The sequence below is a fragment of the Pleurodeles waltl genome, chromosome 10, assembly GCF_031143425.1.
Source record: "Pleurodeles waltl isolate 20211129_DDA chromosome 10, aPleWal1.hap1.20221129, whole genome shotgun sequence".
Taxonomy (NCBI): Eukaryota; Metazoa; Chordata; class Amphibia; order Caudata; family Salamandridae; genus Pleurodeles; species Pleurodeles waltl.
The window spans coordinates 232,961,465-232,982,911 of NC_090449.1; the positions used below are offsets into that span (position 1 = coordinate 232,961,465).

Here is a 21,447-nt window from a genome sequence, read left to right on the forward strand (position 1 = left end):
AAGCTAGAGGTGGAAATACTATACCTCTACAGAAAATTCATCCAAAGACATTTTGTGCTGAAATACAGAGAAGGAAGTTTAAATGCTGTGGCTCCAGATATGAAACTGGAACAGACGATCCAGAGATCACAGAAAAGCTCCAAGGGAATTGTTGGTCAGGCACGGTCATATGTTGATTAAAAGCAGCTAGTTTACCATGAAGTCCTTTCTATTTGCAATGTTTTCAGAGAGATGACAAATTCAAAATTAATGGACAATTGTGAAACTGTTTCTCACCACAAACTTGTGGGAAAAAGAGGGGGACGTTTTAATAAACATGTTGACAGCTGCCTTCATTTCATGCAGCAGCAAGCAAAGAAAATTAATGAACCTGTGCAACTATACAACTTTGCGACCAAACAATATGTGAATAATGATATAAAGACACATCTACTAGATTTCCTGGAAATGGATCAACACTATGCGCAGAACTGAAGCAGGAGAGATTTGTATTGAAAGAGAAAAAGCTCTTTGACATAATCACTAGAGCTAAACTCCCACGCTTTAATTGCCATAGTAAAAAAACAACTTACGCAAGCACATAGAGAGATGGATGTAGCAAAAGAAAGGGGTGAATTTATCAAGGACTTTTTATTCGAATGATCTTCTTCCAACAAACACATTATTTGATGGAAATGCTGCACCAAACCAATTGAAGGAGGTGGACATGGGTGAAGCCATCCCTGACGACATGTGGCAACGGTGCTGTGCGCATATGAAAGAGCTTTCCCCTAACTACAGACTGCGCCTAATTCATTTCAACTTTTTACACAGTTTGCATTATACACCCCATTGATTGAAGAGTATGGATGTCCGAGCTGATGCGCGCTGTGAGAGGTGTCTGGCCCCCGATGCAGACTTTTTGCATCTTGCATGGAGTTGCACGGCATTGCGTGAGTACTGGACCAGGGTGCTGTGGTCGATTGAGGAGATGATTGAGCTTGGACTCCCGCACACCCCAAAACTCGCCCTTATGCGATATGTTGAGGAAATTCCCGTCGCGCACAGGAGATTGGTGGGGCTGCTGCTGGCTAAGCGTAGGGTCGCGATGTGCTGGGGGCACCGCCGGGCTCCTCGTTGTTGTGAATGGTTGCGGGATGCTTCGTATTGTCAAGAACAACTAATGGTATACTGGGAGCTTATGGCGGAGGGCTCCTGACCAAGAGACTTATGGGCCCTCCTGCGCTCCTTCTTGGAGACCCACGCAACAAGCGGCATACAGTCACCTAGCGCTTCACATTGATCATGCCATGGTTATGTTCTTCTTCCATGCTATCCATAAATACCTGCATTTATATTGGTGATCTGACGGCTGCAACGTTCCCTTTACACCCCTCCCCCCCTTTTTCCTGCTTAGCCACACTCTTTTTCTTTTTCTATTCACTTTCATTCTTATCTCCGCCCTCCCTCTGTTGTTTTTACTTCCTTTTCCTTCATTGTACACATCTGCGGTCCCAAGATATGGTAGTTTGTGCAGTGTGTTTAGTGGTGATTTGATACATTTCTATTGATTCATACATAAGATGATTATTCGCCTTTGTTGTTTTTTTGTCTATAGATGCACATATTGACCTTCAGATGTGTTATACTGGTTATGTTATTGCAAATGTTAAAAATACAAAAATACAAAAATTAAGAATTTCTATTCGAAAAGGTGTCCTCATTGAAAACTGCTGTTGTTATGGACTATATGTCACAATTGCATATGGTCAAGATTTCATCCATGCAAAAATTTTGAGAGGTCGTTCAGACTGTTCTACAGATATCAAAGTCACTGTGCACCTTTCAAGAACAGCACATTGTCTTTGAAAGTTATCTTGAACTATCTGTCAAAAAATATGAGGGAATCAGACAAAGGTCTACAAGTGGAACAATTGGCCTTGCGTGCATCAAAAAATTGACACTTATACCTGTGCAACTTGATCAGTTCTGGTCATCAACATTGAACAAAATGAACTTGGAGATGTTAACCTGAAAAACATCTCTATTGCTTAAGTGAACACTAAATTTCTAATTATTGTAAGTGGTATGATTCCCAATGAGTAGTCGGTGCCTGCTGAGAAATATTCAAAAGGTACGGGCCATATTGTTCAATAACTTAACAGCAAGTTGGAGGAAGTTGACCTTTGTGTTGTGCATCATGTTATGTTATGTTATGTTATGTTATGTATCTGAGAGATAAGGCCTATGTGAGCAGTGCGTGAGCTCAGTTTAAATCTGTCTTAAAGGAAAGAAAACAGCAGCTCAAGGAGCAGGCCTCGGAGGATCTGGAACGCGCTTCGCGCACTAAGAACTCAGGCCTGTTCTGGAAGATCATAAATAGGGGCACATTTGGGACAGAAACGACTGAAGGGCTGGGCTGCAATATCCTACCTGATGTCTGTGTGAGCCATTTTGGCAGGGTTTTTATGGGGGGTACACAAGGGGAGGAAATGGATGAGCTGCATGGACACACCCCTAATTTGGCTATTAGATTTTCTCTTGATGAGGTGTTGGAGGCTGTGCAGGACAGCATTAGCCACAAAGCACTGGGCCCAGATGCCATTCCTATGGATCTATATAAATGCTGTCCTCCGCTGTGGGCACCCATGCTGCTCAGTGCCTTAAATGCGGCAGTCAGTGTAGGGATCCCCTCTTCATGGAAATCGGTATGTATTGTCCCCGTTTATAAAAAGGGAAACTGGAGTCATCCCAAATCCTACCGCCCAATCTCACTCCTAGATTGCTCAGTGAAAATCCTGGGGCAAATAGTTTTAAGAAGCATTGAGGATTGGATGAGTGGGAATGAAGTGCTCAGTAGGGTGCGGTATAGCTCTAGGGAAGGGCTTGGAACTCAAGAGCAATGTCTAAATTTGCTTATGCTGATTGGTAAATATACGCAGGCAAAAAAAGAGTACCCTGTATCTTTCCTTCATGGAACTTAGCTGTGCATTCGTTAAAGTGAATCGTAGTAAGTTTTGGGAAAGGCTAACCTTGATCGACTTGGAGCCCCAAATTGTGGAATTTCTCCATTACTTACATTCAGGAACAAATGCAACTGTGAGGTTTGGGACGGAGGGAGAATGCACGTAATCTTTTGGGTTTAGAATGGGTGTGAGACAGGAGTGTGTTTTGGCCCTTACCCTTTTTCTTTTATATACTAATTGGTTGCACAGTTTCCTAGTGGAAAAATGTACGAATGTTCCATAATAAGTGGAAAGAGTGTTCCGGTCCATATATATCCGGATGATGCCATACTTATGGCCCGTAACATGAACGGTCTCCGCGATGTGGTAAAGGCTTATGACAATTTTATGTCTGACTTGAACTTGGAGGTAAATAGTAGTAAGTCACACTTCATGGTTTGCGGCAAACCACTGAGTAAAGTGGGTGCGGTAAAGATCAGTGGCCAATGTATCAGCCGCGTACAGAAATTTACCTATCTAGGGGTAACCTTTGATGATAAGGGTACATGCAAGCCCTGCATTTCAAGATGGTCTGCACGTTTTAATGCTACTGTAGGAGCTACCTTTGAGTTTGCCTCAAGAGTGGGGAATAAACCCATACAGCCCCTGCTTGAGGTATATAGACGCAAATGCCTCCCGGTCTTAACGTATGGGGCAGCACTCTGGGTCCACTCAGGAAGCAAGGCTCCCTTGTCAGAGGAAAATCGCTTCTGTAGAATGCTGTTGGATGTGGGACAAAATACCTCTGGTTTCTGCATACATAAGGAATTGAATTTGTAGTTCATAGATGATGCTAATAAGATGGCACCCTTTCTGCTTTTGATCTCAGTTTAGTCAAATGAGTATGCCTCCCTAAACAGGGAAATCATGCGTGACTGTATGACATGCAATCACGCTTTAGATATTCCTTGGCTGTCTTATATAAAAGACCTTGCTGCATCCCTTGGCCGCCCAGAAATGTTTAATGCCCCAGAGTGTCTAACACAGTCTGATAAACATTGGGCAAAGGAGACCCTTCTTAATATTCTAAGAGCCAAGAGGGAGGCAGTGGAATTAATGAAACAATCAGTGAGGGATTTCCTAATGCTAAACATGTCCATGGGTCCAGAGATGTATCTCCTCACGGTACAGAATGTATGGGGAAGGACACTTATTTTGCGCTTCCACTTAGGAGTAATTAGAAGTAACTTGTGCTTCCCGCTTTGACAGTGTGACCCAAAATCCATACAAATTTGCCCTTGTGATGGGGTGTACGCACAGTCTCTGATCCCTTTTACTTTGTTCTGTGATTTTTATGCACCATTTAGACGACAATTTTTACTCCCCCTGCTGAGGAAAAGGGGCTTGTGCAATATCGGCCAGCTTTCGTGTGGCTGCGAATGGTCCCTGATGTGCTGGTGTGCTGGGCGATGGGGTCTTTTTTTAAAGAGAGCAATAACTTGGCGGAATTGCGTAAATTTTTAATTATTTATAGGATTTTATTTATTGAACTTCGGCTGAAAAACTAAATTGGTGATATTTTAAGCTTTTAACCATGTAAATTCTTAGCTTGTTATGATTATTATGTGTTATGTATTTATGTGATTTATGGTTGATACTATTTAACCAAAAAAAAAAGATGATGATGATGATATGTTACGTTAAGGCATTTTCAAGGGCGCAATGTATACCCAAAGGTGTCTTGGCGTTAGCTGAATGACCACCCAGAAAGAGTCCCTTCAGTATGGCTGAGGAGCCTAAGGTGGGATAGGTCTAAGTCAGTGTTGAACAGCCAGGTTTTCACAGCTTTTCTGAAGGTCAGTAAAGTGGGAGCTGATATGACGGTGGTAGGCAGAGCTTTCCACTCATTGGTAGCTCAGTGAAAGAAGCATGTGCCAAGCGTTTAAACCTGGGGACAACAGCTATCATGCTAGATGCCGACCTAAATGTCCTTCTTGGTGTGTACCACTTTAGGCTATTGTTAACAAGGCAGGACCCTGATTGCTAAGTGCTTTGCAGGCAATGCAAAGTGCCCTTAAAAGTGATTCTCTGATGTATAGGAAGTCAGTGCCATTTCTTGATGTGTTTGGAAATCGAGTGATGTTTGGGAATATTCAGATGTAACCTTGCTGCGGCATTCTGCAGTGTTTGTAGTTTGTTTAGTACAGACTGCTGTGCATAGAGAAACATGCCATTGCAGTGATCCAACTTGGACATTACCAATGAGGTAACCACCAGTTTATGTAGATACTTAGGAATAAAGGGAAGAATCTTTTTTAGAGACCTGAGCGTAGAAAAGGACAATCTATCATAAATTAAGATTCTGAGGTTGCATTTTTTGGCTACCGGGAGTGGACCCAATTCCTGTGGCCAACAGGAATCTGTCCAAAAGGAGCTCTGTGGTGTGAAGAGTAATACTTTGGTCTTGCTTGAATTGAGTCTTCCAGTTTTTAGTCATCCATGTACTGACTGTGCGCATGCAGTCGCAAAATCTGGACCCGACCTTTGGTATCTTCGCTGGCAAAGGAAACAACAAATTGTATGTTGTCTGCGTAAGATGTAAGTGAAAAGCCAAATTATCTGATTAAGCTGGCCAGCAAGGTGATATAGACATGGAAAAGGATTGTACTAAGCAAGGATGCCTGAAGGACCTACAAGGAATGGAGAAGGATGGTGAAACAAATCTGCCAAGGTGATTCTCATGTTGGCGGTCAGAGAGTAAAGACTTCAACAAGTCCCACGCTGCTCCAATAATTCCTCTATCAGTGAGGCTCTCCAGCACCAGCCCATGGTTGACTGTATCAAAAGCCACTGACAGATTGAGCAAGCTAAGAGCAGCCCTCCCTCCCCCATCAAGGGATAGTCTGATCTCCTCAATAGCCTTGATCAGTGCAGCCTCCATGCTGTGCCCGCTGCAGAACCCAAACTGGGTATTGTCAAGAATATTGTGGGTCTCAATAAACTCTACAAGTTGCCTATTGATAATCTTTTCCACAATTTTAGCTTGATAGGGTAGAGAAGATCTAGGACGATAGCTATATGGGTGCTTAGGGTCCAGGTTAGGTTTTTTTATAAGGGAAAGCATGGAGGCTTTCTTATAGGAAGCTGTCAAGGATCCAAGTCTCAACATGGCCTGAAAATCTTCAAAAGTACAGGAGCAGTGGTCTCCGCTGCAAGCTTTGCCACTTTCCGGGGGGTGGGTGGTAGGGGTCAAGCTTAGACCCAGATTTAGTAGTGAAGATGAGTCTCATCACTTCCTTTATGGAGGGGAACACAAACTCTGAAAGGATATGCCCTTGACTTAAGGTTATGGGGGGGCCAGGGTGGAGTGAGATGAGGAGGATAGGGAGACAAAGTCCCTAAAAACAACTTCAACTTTTTGTTGGAAGAAATTGGCCAAAGAGTTACAAAAAGATTGGCTAGTGCGCAAAACATAGTTGGAAGATACTGTGGTCAGTTTAGTAAGCATTCAAAACTGTCCTTTAGTAGAATTTGTGGCATTTTCTATTTTATTATTAAAGTACGCTGCTTTCTCCTTATTAATCATTGCTTTATATTCAGCCAAGCAGGTATTATACTTGGCCTTCTCAACCTCATTGTATTCTAGTCTCCATTTCCTCTCTTTTCTTCTACAGCTTTGTTTAATGGCCCGGAGCTTTTCTGAGAACCAAGGGGCTGTTATATTTTGCCTGTTAGGATTAACTGCTTTCGCAGGAGCCAGGGCACGGGCAACATAGTCTAACCATGTAGTGTAGTAAGATGCAGCTGCATTGAGGTTCTTCGGATGAGCAAGGAGAAAGTCAATTAGCATACTGTTAAATGGGGCAGGTAAAACTTTATCCCAAGTCAGGGAGACCAATGCTCTGGGAAAGGCTTTTAAGACTGATTCCAGCTAACCAATGTTTAGGTCAAATAAAATTGCACTATGATCTGTCCATGCCATAGGAAGGATCATAATATTGCTGAGTGTTGTGTTATTGATAACTATCCCATCTATTGTATGCCCTGCTGAGTGTGTGGGGCCAACTATGGTTTGTGGAAGTCCTAAACCTGACATGGTCTGTAGAAGTGCTGCTTTATTGTTCTCCACTAAGTCTTCTAAGTAAAAATAAAAATCACCTAAGACATTGTAATCTGAGAGCAGAATGTTGGTTTTGATCAGACTGCTAATCTCCAGGGAAAAAGCGGCTCTTGGGCGTGATGGGTGATAAATGACCATACCTCTGAAGGTATGATTATTGGAGACTGTTATAGAAAAGGCGAGTGCCTCGCATATAGATGATGTCACAGGGTCACAGTGGACTGATAAATCAGACTTGTATATAATGGCCAGGCTGCCTCTGCTCCTCCCCGGTTGTCAGAAAGTAGCAAAGCCCTCAGGCAAAGCTGCCTGAATTTTAGGGCTGGTGGAGGGGTTGGCCCATATCTCAGTAACAAAGGCCAGAGAAGGTTTGTGAGTCGCCATAAGCAGATGTAACTCTGTAGTGTGTTTTACTAGGGAATGGGTGTTAATTAGGAGACCAAATAATGTCTTCTTTGGTTTGCTTAACTGTGGTAGAGGAGGGGAGGAAGTTGAGGCAGCGACTGTGTTTAAACTCTTAGCATTAGACCAATGTGTGTGTAATTGAAGGACGCAGTGCTGACAAATGAAGGTGTCAAGGTCGATTCTAGTACCAGCCTCAAGCTGGTCACAACCACTGGTTTTACCTGAATTAAGTGCCAGCAGCGCCTCACGGGTATAATTCGCTGTTAGGCTGCTGTCAGAAGCTAAACTGCCTGGAGAGCCTGTCGCTTGACGTGATCTGGGCACGGACAGGTGCAGACGGTGTTGCGTTAGGTGCACCTTTGGTGCGCTCACTGCCTGGACGCGCTCTCCTATCCTTGAAATTGTCTGCCAAGATCGGGTGGCTTGGTGGGAGGCGTGGTCCAAAGCACTCTCTAGTGCGTCAACAGTAAAAACAAGTAAGAGAAGAAGCTCACCATGGTCCAGCAACCCCTGAAACCAGTCACAGGCTCCCCTGTTGAGTGGGCTGTTTGCAATGCTTCCAATTTAGTCACTGTACTTTCAAATGACACAAATGATAATATTGTGCAACTTAAATTTGTTACACTGTTCATAAACCAAGAATTGTCAGAGTTATGGATGAATTATGGAGCAAATGAGAAAATACACTTAATCTCGCTTCATATTCTGCACAGGAAACTTGACCCAGAGTTACCCAGTGTTCTTATCAAGGAACATATTGTTAGGGCTGATGACACTATGAGCAAAATTGGAACACAGCTTGGATCTTTAGCTGCTAAACCTGTGAAGTTTCTAAAAGGATTTGCTCAGACAGAAGAAGAATGTGACTTTAAAGACATAGAAAAATACATTGTGTGTGTGTGTGTGGAAAATGGGTTCTGACTGACACATTTGGCAGTCTTCAGTACAGTGAGTTCAAGATATCAGTCCAGCTAACTGACCTTCCACAGGCATCACATACTGTGCGTGGACACATAAAAAGAATGTTTTACTGATCAAAAGATGTGTAAATGTTTTGGATCATGCATATGTAGAGAATGATCTGTGTGATTTTGGTTGGGAAGATATTGATGAGGTGCTAAAAACCTACGACATTTGTAAAGCCTCAACCCACAGAACTTACATGTACTTGCAAAACCTGTGCTACAAATAGACGTCCCTGTTGATATGCGGTTCTCAAATGTTCAACATTCTGCAAATGTACCACTAGCGATTGCCGAAACAAAGTGAACTATGAAAATGTTTTTAAAACAGGAGTGATAAACATTATTTGTTTCATATTCAGATCATAAACATTGTTTGGTGTATACATAAAAGGATTAAAAACCATTCTTACTTGTTTTATTTCTGTGTCTCTTCCTCTATTACAGCTGCTATTTTGGAAAATGGCAGAAGGGTTGCCCTGAGAAGTTATTTTCTATCTCTATAAGACTACTTGACCCCCCAAAACCTATGTTTTGACACCAAAATGAAGTATATAGGTCTCATGGTTCCTGAAATATTACATAATCACTACAACACATCTTCCATTTTTAAAAATGTCGTCCAGAAAAATTCAGCCCAGATCAGCAATGTCTACCCAAGCTACATTACTTCTCTAATGGTCCAAAAACACAAATCAAAAATGAAAATCTCTGAACCACAATTTTTTTTTATGGAGGTATAGCAGGGGGGCAGGATTATTACTGGATTGCTTGTGGCATCCTACACATTATTTAGCAGGTTATTTTAGTTGTTTCGGTTCAGATTTCGGTGGTTGTTTTTGATTTGTTGAAATGGATGTTTTATTTTGTGACCCTCCTTCCATTTTATAACCTACCTTCGTAATCTTGAATGCGTAAAATACCACACAAATGTCAGTTTCTTGGTCTGCCTGTTTGTGCAATCTGGAACAAGAACGATTCTTGGAAAGCTGTGGCCCATGTGAAAAAGTTGGTTGTCCTTCCAAAAAGATTCCTAGGTGCTTTCTGCAGTCCTGACGCTCATGTGGCTCAATTTTACAAAATAGCAAAAATATATCTTTAAATAATTCATTTTATTGGTTACTATAAGAAGTACCAATACCTCTTCAATGGATAAGCTTCTCTGTTATTGGTAGGAAATGTCCGACTGATCCCACAGGGTTTTGGCTGAATTTACATGTTTATACCAATTGCCCTAATATTTCAGTATGGTATCATTAGTTGATATTCTATATCCCATTCACTGTTTTCAAGTTCAAGTTATGTGTTTCATCATCTTAAGACTTACTTTTGCATAATAAAGTACTCTGAAAGCAGAATTCATGTTTTATGTTTTACAGAAATCAGCAAGAGTTGACCAAGGATCCGGTCATACTAAACGCTCTACTGCATGTTTGTAAAACCATGCATGACTCTGTAAAGTAAGATCAAATTATGTTCCAAAATATTTCATTAGTATGTACTGTTGCGTAATATAGAAAATGTGGCACATTGTCAGATTCAAATTATGGTTATGTATCCCAAAGTTGTTTCTTGTTGTGCACTAAGTGTTAAAGAACATTTTAAAACTTGCAAGTAGATTTTCTTTCAATAGCAATTTCTACTCATTCCTGTTCCATATGTTAATCCTAACTGTAATTTTTAAATTCATTCTATAAAACACTTCTGTTCAGAAAATTACATTTAAGGTTTCAACTATATTTTTTACATTTGAACTCAATCTACTGGTAGTACTTAGTGCATATGTTACCTTACTTGAGACAAAGTGAAACATATTTGAAGTCTACTGTTGATTTTGTCAGCCAAGTAATTAATCTATAGTGAAATCTTTTCAGAAGGTACTAGAACTTAAATGTAGAAATGGCCGGTAACTTAGTGTTCAATAGCATGTTTGGCTATAAATACACATGCTCTGCATACTCCTGCCACCTATTGTTGGGTCCGGAGTGGTGCAAGTTGTTTTTCTTCTAAAAAGCATTCTAAATCACAAGATCGAGTGACTCCTCCTCTCGGTGACAGCCCATACGGGCATCAATTCATTTGTTAGATTGTTTTATCTCTGCCGTCAGGTTCGAGCGCGTGTGTCTTTGCTCCTGTTCAAAATCTTTTCTCTTTCTTACCGTCTTTTGACTGTATTGTTTCTGCTCGCACTTTTCCTCTTTAATGCTTGCTTCGATTCGTCAGACTGGGCACCGACTGCGCGCCCCTCGAGGCGTCCTCACCCAACTCGGGCCTACCGTACCACGCGGCATTGACAGATATGCCAACCTGATGGAACAGACTCCATTCTGTTTCTGCCCTCAGTGCCACACTAAATTCCCCCACACTGATAAACATCTGGTGTGTAACCTCTGCCTCTACCCCGATTATCAAGATTACCTGTGAGGCCTGCAGATCATTGCTATTAAAGAAGACATTTTGGGACCGAAGGGCACGTTGATTGGAAATGGCACACAAGACTTCAGACGACACCCCGGACATCTTTGGGGAGGAACACACACAGGAAGAACCTGCATAGGAAGAGGAGGCCTTTTCCATCCAGGACTCCTCCAACGCCCAGTCACCTCGGTGCAACTTGTGAGTACGCTCACCTTTCCTGCTCACCCCAAGACTATTAAGAGAACCTTCTAGAGGTCGCTGGTCCTCCACTGCTTCCAGGCCATGGTTGGAACTGGAAAACTGCTTTGGCTGCCCCACCTTCTGGCCTGGCTCCAAAAACATCAGCGAAGATCAAGCCATCGTCTTCAACCTACTTCAAATCGGACCGAGAGGTTCTTTCCGTTTCGATCCGAACTCCTATTGCCTCCACTTTGGTGCTGACAAAATCGCACCGACTGAAACGTTTGGTGCTGAAACACTCGGAGCCGAAATCTTCAGACCACAGAGACTCCAGCAGGTCCTGTGCATCACCTTCTAATGTGGAGCCTGTATTGGAGAACATAGACACTCGTCAACGCCGCTTCCAAATTCAGGAGGGTACAGGATGCATTATCAATTTTCCTGTACTTTTGAAGAAGAAGCTATCCTTTCAGGAAGCTTTGGACACTCCTCCACATCAGAAGAGGAAAACCATGGACCAGGCAACCAGCCCATGTCATAGGCCGTCTCCACCACATCTTTCTCCACCTCCTCCACCCCCTACTTCCCCTCTGCCTCCCTCCCCTCCTCCTTCTCCTGCATCAGATACACAGGGAGATTACACTCATCAGGGATCCACTTTATTTACTGGGGAAGATTTGGGTGCGCCTCAACATGATCCAGATCCCTGAGACACTTATGATCCTGACTCCATCCTTTCTAACAACCCAGACCTCTACCCTGCATTGCCCCTCACCACCAGAGGACACTACGTCCTACCAACAAGTACTGGAACGAGCATCTGCATTCCATAATGTAGAGTTACACAAGGACCCTATAGAGCAGGACTTCCTATTTGATACATTAACCTCTACACACAGTGATATTCAGTTCCTTCCAGTGCTCCCTGGCATGCTTCGTCATGCTGACAAAATTGTTTAAAGAACCCGTACGCTCTAGGGTTATCACCCCTAGATTTGACAAGAAATACAAACCAGATCTCTCTGACCCAATATATATTAGATTTCAGGTCTCTCCTGACTCAATTGCGCCACCACAGTGCAGAAATGTGCCAACAGTCAGGACACTGGGGACTCACCTCCTCCAGAGAAGGTGAGTAAGACAATTGATGTTGCGGGCAAAAGTGTTGCTGCGCAAGCAGCCAATTATTTGTGTAATGCCAACTCACAAGCATTATTGGCCAGATATGACAGAACTCAGTTGGATGAAATGGAGGAGCTCCTCCAGTTTTTATCAGATGAGCACCAGAATAGAGGGCAACAAATAGTTGCTGAGGGGCAAACAATTTCCAACAACTCAGTTTGTTGTGCCCTGGACGCAACTGACACAACTACATGCAACATTAATACTAGTGTCCTCCTCAGAATGCATGCTTTGTTTCGCTGCTCCTGTTTCAAACCAGAGGTTTCAAGCCAGAGGTAGAGCAAGCGGTCCTTAATATGCCCTTCAACTAGAAGCACCTTTTTGTACCTCAATTGGACAGTGCCCTTGAAAAGCTCTGAAAGGAATCAGACACAGCAAAGGCCATGAGTGCCCTCCAATCTCCAACACAGAGTGGCACTTTTTGTGGCCCAGGTTTTACAAACTACTTCAAACCAGCACCCTCTGAGGAGTCTACATCACACTCCAGACAGCCTCAAGCTTCCTACTTTACAGATTTCTATAGGGGTTCCTTTAGAGGCAACAGTAATAAGGGACAAGGTAAGAGCACTGTCTCCCGAGGCTCTTCTTCCACTGCGAAGCAGCACCTACCTCCATCTTCCCCCTGCTCACCCCACACCTATCGGGGGAATGCTGCAAAATGTTCTTTCACACTGGGTCAAAATCACCACAGACCGATGGGTCCTCTCCAACATGGTTATTGTCTGGAGCTCATCACCACTCCTTCCAATATTCCCCCTCACACCCACAGACTATCTCAGGAGCACCGCACTCTTCTCAAACAAGAGGTCCTATCCCTTCTTACCAAAGGGGCCATAGAGACTGTTCTGTTGCAACACCAAGGGTCAGGAGTATACTCCCTATACTCCCTAATTCCCAAAAGGATGGTTCTCTAAGGCCTACTCTTCGACCTCAGACCCCTAGTCCAATATATCCTATCAGAGCATTTTCACATGGTAACGCTTCAAGATGTTATTCCACTTCTACAGCAAGGCAACTTTATTACAGCTCTATAGCTAAAGGATGCCTGCTTTCAAATTCCCATCCACTCTGCACACCAAAAATACTTATGATTCGTTGTTGCAGGCATACATTACCAGTTCAGGGGTGTGCCATTTTGGCCACTACTGCTCCCAGAGTCTTCACGAAGATTCTTGCAGTGGTGGCTGCACACCTCAGAAGACAGAACATCCACGTCTTTCCTTATCTGGATGACTGGCTAATCAAAGCCAGTTCCTTACAACAGTGCCAATATCAGTCCCAGTTGACAGTGGATCTCCTTTACACGCTGGCTTTTACTCTGAACTTCTCCAGGCCCCCCTTAAACTTCTTCAGGTACAGCCATATCAAGGAGCCATTCACAATGCAGAGCTAGGTTTAGCATACCCCACCCAGCCAGTTATTCAGCGTTTTCAGTCTCTTCACTCTCAATTTCAGGAGACTCATACGTACAAATTCAGGACCATTATAAGACTGTTAGGGATGATGGTGTCTTGCATTGCCATAGTTCCCCATGCCCTGACTACACATGTGTCCCCTAAAGCAGCGTCTGTCTCATCAGTGGTCTCAATCACAGGGTCTCCTGGAAGATCTAGTGTTGTTAGGCCGCCCTACTCACGGCTCTCTGCAATGGTGGAACACCACCAACTTCTTGAAAGGTGGCCTTTTCTGCCCCCTGTGCCTTGAGTCATTCTGACCACAGATGCATCACTGATAGGTTGGAACGCTCACCTCCAAGACCTCGCAGTACAGGGCTCTGGTATCTCAGTCACCAATCCCCACACATCAGTTACCTGGATCTTCAGGCAGTGTTTCTCGCCCTAAAAGCATTTCTTCATCATCTGTCTCACAACGTTGTCTTAGTCCCCACGGACGACATGTCAGGGCAGTCATGTATTATGTACAGAAACAGGGGTGGACACAGTCGTCTCAATTGTCACAACTCTCAGACAGTATGGAAGTGGGCTTTCCACCACCACAACCACCTGGTGGCAGAGTATCTCCCAGAGACACACAACAGTTTTGCAGACTCGCTCAGCAGGATGCAGCAACAAGTCCACAAATGGGAACTCCACCCACAAGTTCTTCAACTATACTTAGCAAAGTGGGGAACTCCTCATATAGATCTTTTTGCCACACCATGAAACACAAAATGCTCAAGCTTCGCCTCCAGTTATCCACACCGTCTATCCAAGGCCAACACTCTATGGATGAACTGGTCAGGGATATTGGCTTACACTTTTCCTCTTCTCCCTCTAAATCCATGTCTCGTTTGGAGGATCAGGCAAATGTCTCTCACCATGATCCTTTTAGCTCCCACTTGGGCACATCAACCTTGGATCATCACACTTGTAGACCTATCAGTAGTCCCCCACGAAAAGCTTCCCAACAGGCCAGACCTTCTCACTCAAAATCAAGGACAAATCAGACATCCAAACCCCAAGTTAGTCAACCATGCGATATGGCTCCTGAGGTCACAGAGTTTGGTTACTTAGAATTGCCTGCGGAATGTATGGACATTCTCAGGGAGGCCCGTATACCCACAATTAGAGCAGGTTGTGCAGCAAAATGGAACGGTTTTGTTTGCTATTGTCAAATCAAACATATTGACCCCATGAAAGCTACTGTTCAAGCGATCATTTATCTACTCCATTTACTAAAGCAAACCTAGCTTAAACTTCTATTTGCCTACATCGCGCAGCGATAGCTGCATATCTACAGAACAGACAACCTAGTTATTTGTTCAGAACCCCAGCCATTAAGCTTTCCTGACAGGCCTTAAAAGGGCCATTCCAACCAGGGTGTTCGCTGCACCATCCTGGAACCTCAATATTCTGCTTTAAAGGCTTGTGGGCTCTCCTTTTGTGCCACTTCAGTCATGTGCTCTTTAATACCTTTCTTGAAAGGTAGCTTTCCTAGTTGCCATCACATCGCTACTATGTGTCAGTGACCTCCAGGTATTAACCCTGGAAGAACCTTTCTTCCAGATCCATAGAGACAAGATGGTCCTTCGCACAAACCCGAAGTTCCTTCCTTTTGTGGTTTCACAATTCCATATAAACCAATCTATTGAGCTACCAGTCCTCTTCCCACATCCTGACTCTGTTGTGGAAAGAGCTGTCCACACTCAAGATGTTAAGAAAGCACTCATGTTTTACACTGACAGACCCAAAGAGTTTAGGAAAACTAAACAGCTGTTTGTAGCCTTTTCACTGCCTCATAAAGGCAGTCCAATTTTCAAAACCAGCAGAACTAGATGGATAGTTAAATGTATACAGACTTGTTATGCTAAAGCAAAGGACCGTTACCTGTTACTCCTAGAGCACATTCTATTAGGAAAAAAGGTGCCACTATGGCTTTTCTTGGATATATCCCAATAGCTGACAGTTGTGAGGCAGCTACATGGTCTCCACCATACACATTTACAAAACAATACTATGTGGATGTACTAGCACGTCAGCAAGTCAGCGTAGGTCAAGCTGTGCTGTGAACACTTTTCCAGTCAACTACAACTCCCATGGGCTAGCCACTGCTTTTATGGAGGGTCTGCTTTACAGTCTATTCAGACCATGTGTATCTGCAGCCTCAGAGGCCATGGAACGGAAAATGTTACCTACCCAGTAAGCATCTGTTTGTGGCATGTAGTGCTGTAGATTCACATGTGTCCTCACTCATCCCTGACACCTGTGGCTGTTGCAGTTACTTTATATTTATGTATCTTTGTGAATATGTATTTACATTTGCATGGACATCTCTCTACTTCTTATACACTCCTTTCCTCACCCGCCTATGGGAAAACAATCTAACAAAGGAGTTGATGCCCATGCACACTATCACCAAGAGGAGGAGTCACTTGATCTCATGACTCAGAACACATCTTTGAAGAAAAACAACTTGCACCACTTCGGACCCATCACTAGATGGCAGGAGTATGCACAGCATGTGAATCTACAGCACTACATGCCACGAACAGATGCTTACTGGGTAAGTATCATTTTCGTTGCGTGGGACAAATAAGATGTCTCAGTGGCCACAATCAATGCTTTTTTAAAGACTTTGTAATTTAAAAGTTATACATTAATTTAAAAAAAGCTCACATGAGCACCACATTAACACAATTGATCTGTCATCTGCAGGTTAACACATTGCCTTACTGTCATAAATCAGTGACTGAAACAGATTTGGAGAGTGCTGGTATCGTAGCAGGTCATCCTGACACTATGGGATAGTGAAAGGAGGTAGCAGCTGGCGCTAGTGGAGGAACAGCTAGATTTAAAGATTTTGTTTCTGAAAGTGCAAGAGTTTGCAACCTGACAGGTGCACAAAGCCTTGAAGATAGGCTGCTTTGAAGTTAGTTGATAGCAGAAAAGTGGTAAGTAATGGCAGAGCAAGGAGACAACCTCATTATAAGAGATGGAGCATTGTTCTGAATTGCCTGAAGATGGTGTATACACTAAACAGGGAGTCCAAGTTAAATAAAACCTTATTTGTCAATTCATGGAGTCTGCTATCATATCATCTAACACAAGATCGATCCAAGTATCTGCCCTTTACATCTGTAGACACTCCGTCTGCATATGGTACCACCTGCTGTCATGGCTTTTCCTCCATCCTCCAAGCAGGACTTTCCCCCACTTGCCTTGCTCTCTGACAGACTTGACACTCTCTTCCCGTGTTCTCTAGTTGTGACTTGCCATCATGTGGAATGATCCCCACTTAATAATGTAATCACCCTACAAATTGAAACTTTTAGTCCCCACTTTTCACTTTGGGTGCCTGAAGTCTATGTCAACTTGGAAATAACTTATGTGAAGCTTTTGTGCACTCTGATCTTAGGAGTATAGGTAGCGTACCGTCTACCTATTTGTAGATAAATCCCAATTGTATGAAAGTGGAAAATCTCTGGGTAATAAGGTAGGTGAATTTCACAGGAACCATTTTCGTATCCCCATTGGGACTCTGTCTACCTATATAAAGATAAAGGATGAAGGACGGATATTTAAGAGCAATAGCTCATCACTGTTCACTGGATGGCGGAATGAAGCATTACATGTATGGACCTGAGACAGTGCCTTTGCAGCACTGAGTGCATGTCAGTGAAATGTTAACACCTACATGATGCAGTGATGCAAACCAACTAGACATTGTTGCAGCTCATCTTGTGGCCTCTTTAGCAAATATCTGAACAAAGTCAAGAGTTGTTCTTTCTTGTTCTTCCTAGCAAAATACAGGGACAGCAGAATTATTAGGCAAGTTGTATTTTTGAGGATTAATTTTATTATTGAACAACAACCATGTTCTCAATGAACCCAAAAAACTCATTAATATCAAAGCTGAATATTTTTGGAAGTAGTTTTTAGTTTGTTTTTAGTTTTAGCTATGTTAGGGGGATATCTGTGTGTGCAGGTGACTATTACTGTGCATAATTATTAGGCAACTTAACAAAAAAATATATATACCCATTTCAATTATTAATTATTACCAGTGAAACCAATATAACATCTCAACATTCACAAATATACATTTCTGACATTCAAAAACAAAACAAAAACAAATCAGTGACCAATATAGCCACCTTTCTTTGCAAGGACACTCAAAAGCCTGCCATCCATGGATTCTGTCAGTGTTTTGATCTGTTCACCATCAACATTGCGTGCAGCAGCAACCACAGCCTCCCAGACACTGTTCAGAGAGGTGTACTGTTTTCCCTCCTTGTAAATCTCACATTTGATGATGGACCACAGGTTCTCAATGGGGTTCAGATCAGGTGAACAAGGAGGCCATGTCATTAGATTTCCTTCTTTTATACCCTTTCTTGCCAGCCACGCTGTGGAGTACTTGGACGCGTGTGATGGAGCATTGTCCTGCATGAAAATCATGTTTTTCTTGAAGGATGCAGACTTCTTCCTGTACCACTGCTTGAAGAAGGTGTCTTCCAGGAACTGGCAGTACGACTGGGAGTTGAGCTTGACTCCATCCTCAACCCGAAAAGGCCCCACAAGCTCATCTTTGATGATACCAGCCCAAACCAGTACTCCACCTCCACCTTGTTGGCGTCTGAGTCGGACTGGAGCTCTCTGCCCTTTACCAATCCAGCCACGGGCCCATCCATCTGGCCCATCAAGACTCACTCTCATTTCATCAGTCCATAAAACCTTAGAAAAATCAGTCTTGAGATATTTCTTGGCCCAGTCTTGACGTTTCAGCTTGTGTGTCTTGTTCAGTGGTGGTCGTCTTTCAGCCTTTCTTACCTTGGCCATGTCTCTGAGTATTGCACACCTTGTGCTTTTGGGCACTCCAGTGATGTTGCAGCTCTGAAATATGGCCAAACTGGTGGCAAGTGGCATCGTGGCAGCTGCACGCTTGACTTTTCTCAGTTGATGGGCAGTTATTTTGCGCCTTGGTTTTTCCACACGCTTCTTGCGACCCTGTTGACTATTTTGAATGAAACGCTTGATTGTTCGATGATCACGCTTCAGAAGCTTTGCAATTTTAAGAGTGCTGCATCCCTCTGCAAGATATCTCACTATTTTTGACTTTTCTGAGCCTGTCAAGTCCTTCTTTTGACCCATTTTGCCAAAGGAAAGGAAGTTGCCTAATAATTATGCACACCTGATATAGGGTGTTGATGTCATTAGACCACACCCCTTCTCATTACAGAGATGCACATCACCTAATATGCTTAATTGGTAGTAGGCTTTCGAGCCTATACAGCTTGGAGTAAGACAACATGCATAAAGAGGATGATGTGGTCAAAATACTCATTTGCCTAATAATTCTGCACTCCCTGTAATAGTGCAAGCACTGAAAAGCTGCTCCAGAATCAAAGTGTAACTGTTGTTGGCACACTTTGGGTCTGGTGCAAAGTGCACATCTAAGATGGTGAGTCTGGTTTCCTGAATGCATCGGTCACCTCAGTGGTGACAGGCAGTACTTCAGGTAATCCTTTCGTTTAATGTTTTTATTGTGACAGCAGAGGTATTGAAACATATCAATAAAGTAATCTGTTATGCTATTAGAGAAATGGAAAACATTCACATTAGAGTGTTTTAACTGAACAAATGCATTTAGGAAAGAAAAAATGCTGGAGAGCACTTAGGCAACAACATCTCTACATTGGGTAACAAAGTGGACATGGCCATCAGCAGGAGTATACATCTGTCTATGAAGGTAGGGGCCTTGAAATACAGCTGACTCAGGAACAGAAGACTCCTGGTGGGCTTGAATGAGGGGGATAAGGGATATTACCTAAGCACCTTTATGCACAAATTATTTGAAGGTACTTGTCAAGTGGAAGAACATAATTGCCTCTTTGTCGACTGACCATACAGGGTACACATCCCAAAGCGACCTCCTATGACAGACTTGGATGATGAGGTTTCAAAACTTCCTGCTTAAGCAGGCAGACCTTAGAGCTTTTAATTCAGTGAATGACCTTAACTTCTAAGGTGGCCAGTATGAAGTTTAGATGACTATTCCATGGAACTGGTCTGATGTTGAGAAGAGATCGAACCAGTCTACAAGTCACTGAAGAGTTCGTAGTTGAGGTAGTGACTCCTGTTCCTGACAATATTCTGTCTTTAACACGAAGACAAGTGGCACAATATTCATCTTCCCTAGAAGCCCTCAGCTACCTTAGGCAGAACAAGTCTTGCAACAAGCCTAGTCACCAAAGCTTAATAGCAGCGTATTCAGAGGAGCCGAAAACTGCAGCGGGCTTTGACCACAACTGCAGTGTGTTCTGTGGCTCTGAAATGTGAGGAAAGGTGTTTGCTATCCAATAAAATAGAAACTCTTTCATGTTTAGTGCACCTATACCTGTGGGTTCTTGGTGCTATCGAAGGATGGCCGGATGGAAGCATACCAGGTGGAAAACGTTTTATGTAGGATTCAGATATTGATCGAGTGAAAAAGGTGGGGTTTCAGACATTTCTGAAAAAATGGCAAAGGAGTATGTGCATCTGAGATATGAGAGAAGTCCATTCCTGTGACAGGCAGTGGCTACTGTATCTCTGAGCTCAGTGGTCCAACCTCTGCTCTGATATGTAAATCTTATGTACCTATGTGCAACAATCCGGCCTTCATCTCACCATTAGGTGGAGAGATTGATGAGTATTGTTCGCTGAATTATAATAATGAGGTTGACATTGAAACATGCTTTCCTTAAGCTAGAGTCATAGAAGGAATGTTTCCCCAGACTCAACACCCCTGTAGCTTTTCTCACCTTCACCTTCAGCAACTAAGGTGCTCTTCTATAGTAAATCCAGAGTCTCACACGAAAGGAGAGCACGACGAATGGAAAGGACAATGAAGACAGAAGGTATTCCTCTGAATGTGGATGATGGATGAGGATCAGCCTTTCAGGTCTCCGCTGTCCCAACTTCATTGTGTAGGAAAATTCTGCTTATATAATTTGCTTTTAGTAACGTTGCATAATGTGTTTTGTCATTCCAACTTAGTTGAGTTTATATGACCGACTGATGTTGAAAAACATGCCATTCAAATTTCAGTTCTGTAGCCAACAGCTTAAAAATACACTTGGAAGGGAAATTCTTTTTATATTTCACAGTAGAGAGCCACATTTCTGGATAAATGATAAGCACTGTAGGTGGCAATCTCTTATATGTATACTGTTCCAAATGTTTGGGTGATACAGTTTGAAGTCTCACTTGGCCCTGTAGTGTTTCAGATTTCTTTACAATGACAGTTCTGTTTTACTCTCCCCCCACATCTATTTGGTCTGATTATCACCCACATTTCCTATTTCCAGCTGGATGCTGTGGGTTGAGAATAAATAGTAGAATCCAAGCTATCACGGCGAAGAGAATGAAATCAAACAAATGAGGTTCTTGGAATTATATTGACCATGTTTTGAGCTGCTCTTTGCTGAATATCCAGGTGGTTTGTTTGTAGTGTCCACTTTACTCCTTTTTTACTTCTTACATTTTAATAAAACGGTCTGGTAAAATAAAAGTAATGATTTGGGTATTTCTGTTACAGTGCACTGACTCTCGAGGATGAAAAGAGAATGCTGGCCATTCTTATCAACGGCTTCATAAAAATGGTGAGTGCTTTATGGAGCAGTATATTACACTTAAGGGCAATGCTGGAATGCTTTATAAACAGACACCGAAAACCTGGCTAGTCATAAAAGCATTTTAAAACATGGTGAAATTGCTGCATTATAGGATTGGAACCACACTTCCATACTGTTTTGTTGGGTCCATATTTTCTGAGT

At 42.9% G+C, this 21,447-nt stretch overlaps 1 protein-coding gene across 1 annotated transcript in view; it reads left to right on the forward strand.

The window, feature by feature from the left end:
- Window positions 1-21,447, forward strand: part of VPS35L (VPS35 endosomal protein sorting factor like) — a 430,244-nt gene that overhangs the window by 202,930 nt on the left and 205,867 nt on the right. The window contains exons 22-23 of the mRNA XM_069210247.1: window positions 9,791-9,871; window positions 21,210-21,273. Of these exons, the coding sequence (XP_069066348.1) occupies window positions 9,791-9,871; window positions 21,210-21,273 (145 nt within the window). The remainder of the gene's footprint in view (window positions 1-9,790; window positions 9,872-21,209; window positions 21,274-21,447) is intronic.